The sequence below is a fragment of the Eretmochelys imbricata genome, chromosome 21 (genome assembly GCF_965152235.1).
Source record: "Eretmochelys imbricata isolate rEreImb1 chromosome 21, rEreImb1.hap1, whole genome shotgun sequence".
Lineage (NCBI taxonomy): Eukaryota > Metazoa > Chordata > Testudines > Cheloniidae > Eretmochelys > Eretmochelys imbricata.
The window spans coordinates 17,121,259-17,123,925 of record NC_135592.1 but is presented as its reverse complement, the minus strand read 5'-3'; the positions used below and the strand labels follow the sequence as shown (position 1 = coordinate 17,123,925).

Genomic DNA, 2,667 nt, shown 5'->3' with positions numbered 1-2,667 from the left:
GAGTTCTGGTGACGTCTCTTTAGCGAGGTCGCACCTGGCTAGTGGATCTGCACAGGGCGATCCCTGCCCACATCGGGCTAAGCACAGAGGCAAGGAGTCAGGACCAGGGTGACCAGATGTCTCAATATTCTTATATAGGCGCCTATTACCCCATCCCAACCCTGTCCCAATTTTCACACTTGCTCTCTGGTCACACTAGTGGGACTCCTGGAGTCTGTTCGCTGCCCTTACTGACTCTTCGCATGACTTTGGGTAAATTAGTGCTCCTGAGTGCCTCAGTTTCCCCATTTGTAAAATTAGGCTAATCCCCTTCCTGCCAGGACTGCTGCAATGTTTGTAAGGTGCATGGGATGGTCAGAGGGCAGGTACAACAGCAGGACCCTGTGGGTATTATTGGTTATTATTATTCTAGGCTCTGTTGCTCTCCTTTCAGTCAAGCTGGAACGATGGATTTCCCAGCCACCACGGCCGTTGTCTTCCTTGCCCTCGACAGCACCCTCAACGCCACCGCCGCACGCGGCACGGAACACAGCTTCCTTGGCTTGACCGTGAGGCAGCTCAGATACGTCTTTGCCACTTTCTGCAGCCTGAGCTTGTCAGTCGGTCTTGTAGGAAACCTGTTGTTGCTGCTGGTCCTGATCAAGGGTCTCCAGAGCAGCAGCAGCCACAGCTCCATCCTGACCAGCACCTTCATGGTCAACATCACCGTCTCTGACCTGCTCTTCCTCCTCTACAACGTCACGGTGTTGCTGCTGACCTTTCTCCAGGAGGACTGGCAGATGGGTGTGGCCGTCTGTGTCAGCAGCCAGAGCCTCTCCATGTGGACCATGTTCTGCAGCTTTTACAGCATGGTGGCCATATCCATCCTGCGCTACGTGGCCGTGGTCCATCCCACCTGCTCCTTCTCCACCAGTAAGGTCCAGAGGCTCCTGCTGTGTATGAGCATGTGGCTTTTGGGCTTCTTTGTCTCCATCCCCAATTGGCTGCACCAAAGGGTCATGGCAGTTGGAGACGCCCATTACTGCATGCTCCTCCTGACCCCGGAGCAAACCTTCCTCTACTTCCTTCTCTTCGGGGGCGTTGCCTTTTTCCCCTTTGTGCTGTTGTTGCTCCTGTGCTACTCCAGGATTGTCCAGTCCCTCTGGTGCCGGAGCCCCCGCGAGGGCCATTCGTCAGGGGGCACCCAGCTCAACCAGAAGGCCACTGTCATGATACTGACCGTGGTGACGGTCTTTGTGCTGATGTGGATCCCTTGCTCTGTGGTGATCTGCCTCTCTGCCACTCATCGCCTCTCTCAGACGCCTGCAGCGTTCGTGGCCTCCAGTTTGGCCATGGTGCTCGCCTACTCCAACTGCTCCGTGAGCCCCCTCATCTGCTTCTCCCTTTCGGCCCAGTTTCAGGGCAGCCTGAAAAAACTGCTCTTTCGGAGAGGCTGCAGATGAGCCGGAATGTAGAGCGGGCAGTTCAACTGGGAAGGCGTGGTATGTAGTTAAGACAGGAGGCGGGTAAGAGGGGACATGGTGGAGAGAGACAAAGTAATGAAGAGGAGGGAGAAGATAGACTGGGTGTTCCTTTCTCTTCTTTCTGGTAAAACAAGAACTAGGGGACAGCCAATGGAACTGAAACGCAGTAAATCTAATACTGATGAAAAGGAAATTCTTTCTTTCTTTCGTTTCTCCACAAAGCATAACTAACCTGTGGAACTCATTGCTACAAGATATGGCTGAGGGCAAGAGCTTAGCAGGATTGAAAAAGGATTGGACAGATCTATGGATAATAAGAATCACTGTTGTGTTAGGGAAAAATAGAAGGGATTAAACATTCAGGGCACGATCCAACACCTTAACTGACAGGAGTCAGGGAAAAACTTCCTCCATGGACAGGTTATTCCATAATTTCTCACTAGGAGATATTCTCTGGTGTAGGGCACTCTCCCAGTGATGATTCTGGACTGGATGATCCAGTTTGGCTGTTCCTAGTCCTGCAGGCCTATCTAAACAGCAGCGAGCGTGTGCTCGGGGCTTTGTGTGTTTTGGGGCCCCTGCAGAGAGTTGGTAAGTCCCTGTTATTGCTCAGACATGAGCTCAAGCATATTTACTAGACACTGGGGGTGTCATTGACACAATGTGATCTTCAGCGCCCCCACATAACACAGGATTTGTCAAACTGGGGGTCAGGACTCCTCAGGGAGTCGCAAGGTTATTACATGGAGGGTCATGAGCTGTCAACCTCCACCCCCAAACCCTGCTTTGCCGCCAGCATTTATAATGGTATTAAATATATTAAAAAGTGTTTTTCTTTTCTAAGGAGGCTTGCTGTGTGAAAGGGGTCACATGACACAGGTCTGAGAACTACTGGTCTAGCATGACAGAACTCCGGGAGAGAAAGAGAAAGGCAGTTTTGTACTGAATGCTTATCTCGCCCCTTCAGCACCGGACAATTCACTGGTCAAGGATTTACTATGGAGTTCACTCAGTGTACAAGAAATGTTACACCCCTGTGCAAGCCAGAGCTCAGGTCTGCACTCCTTGTTCCTCAGTCCTTTGGAAGCCAATGACTGGGAGGATTGGGCCCAGGTTGCTTCTTTTGCTACCACGGGGCTGTTGCTAGAACGACCTGGGGCGGTTGTCATGCAGTAGCAACCATGAGGCCCAGCAGTAAGTGTTT

At 51.8% G+C, this 2,667-nt stretch overlaps 1 protein-coding gene across 1 annotated transcript; it reads left to right on the top strand.

The window, feature by feature from the left end:
* The first annotated feature begins 446 nt into the window (after positions 1-446).
* On the top strand, positions 447-1,442 carry LOC144278328 (galanin receptor 2a-like). The gene has a single exon (XM_077839592.1). The coding sequence runs from the start codon at positions 447-449 to the stop codon at positions 1,440-1,442; it is 996 nt and encodes a 331-aa protein (XP_077695718.1).
* The last annotated feature ends 1,225 nt before the right edge of the window (positions 1,443-2,667 follow it).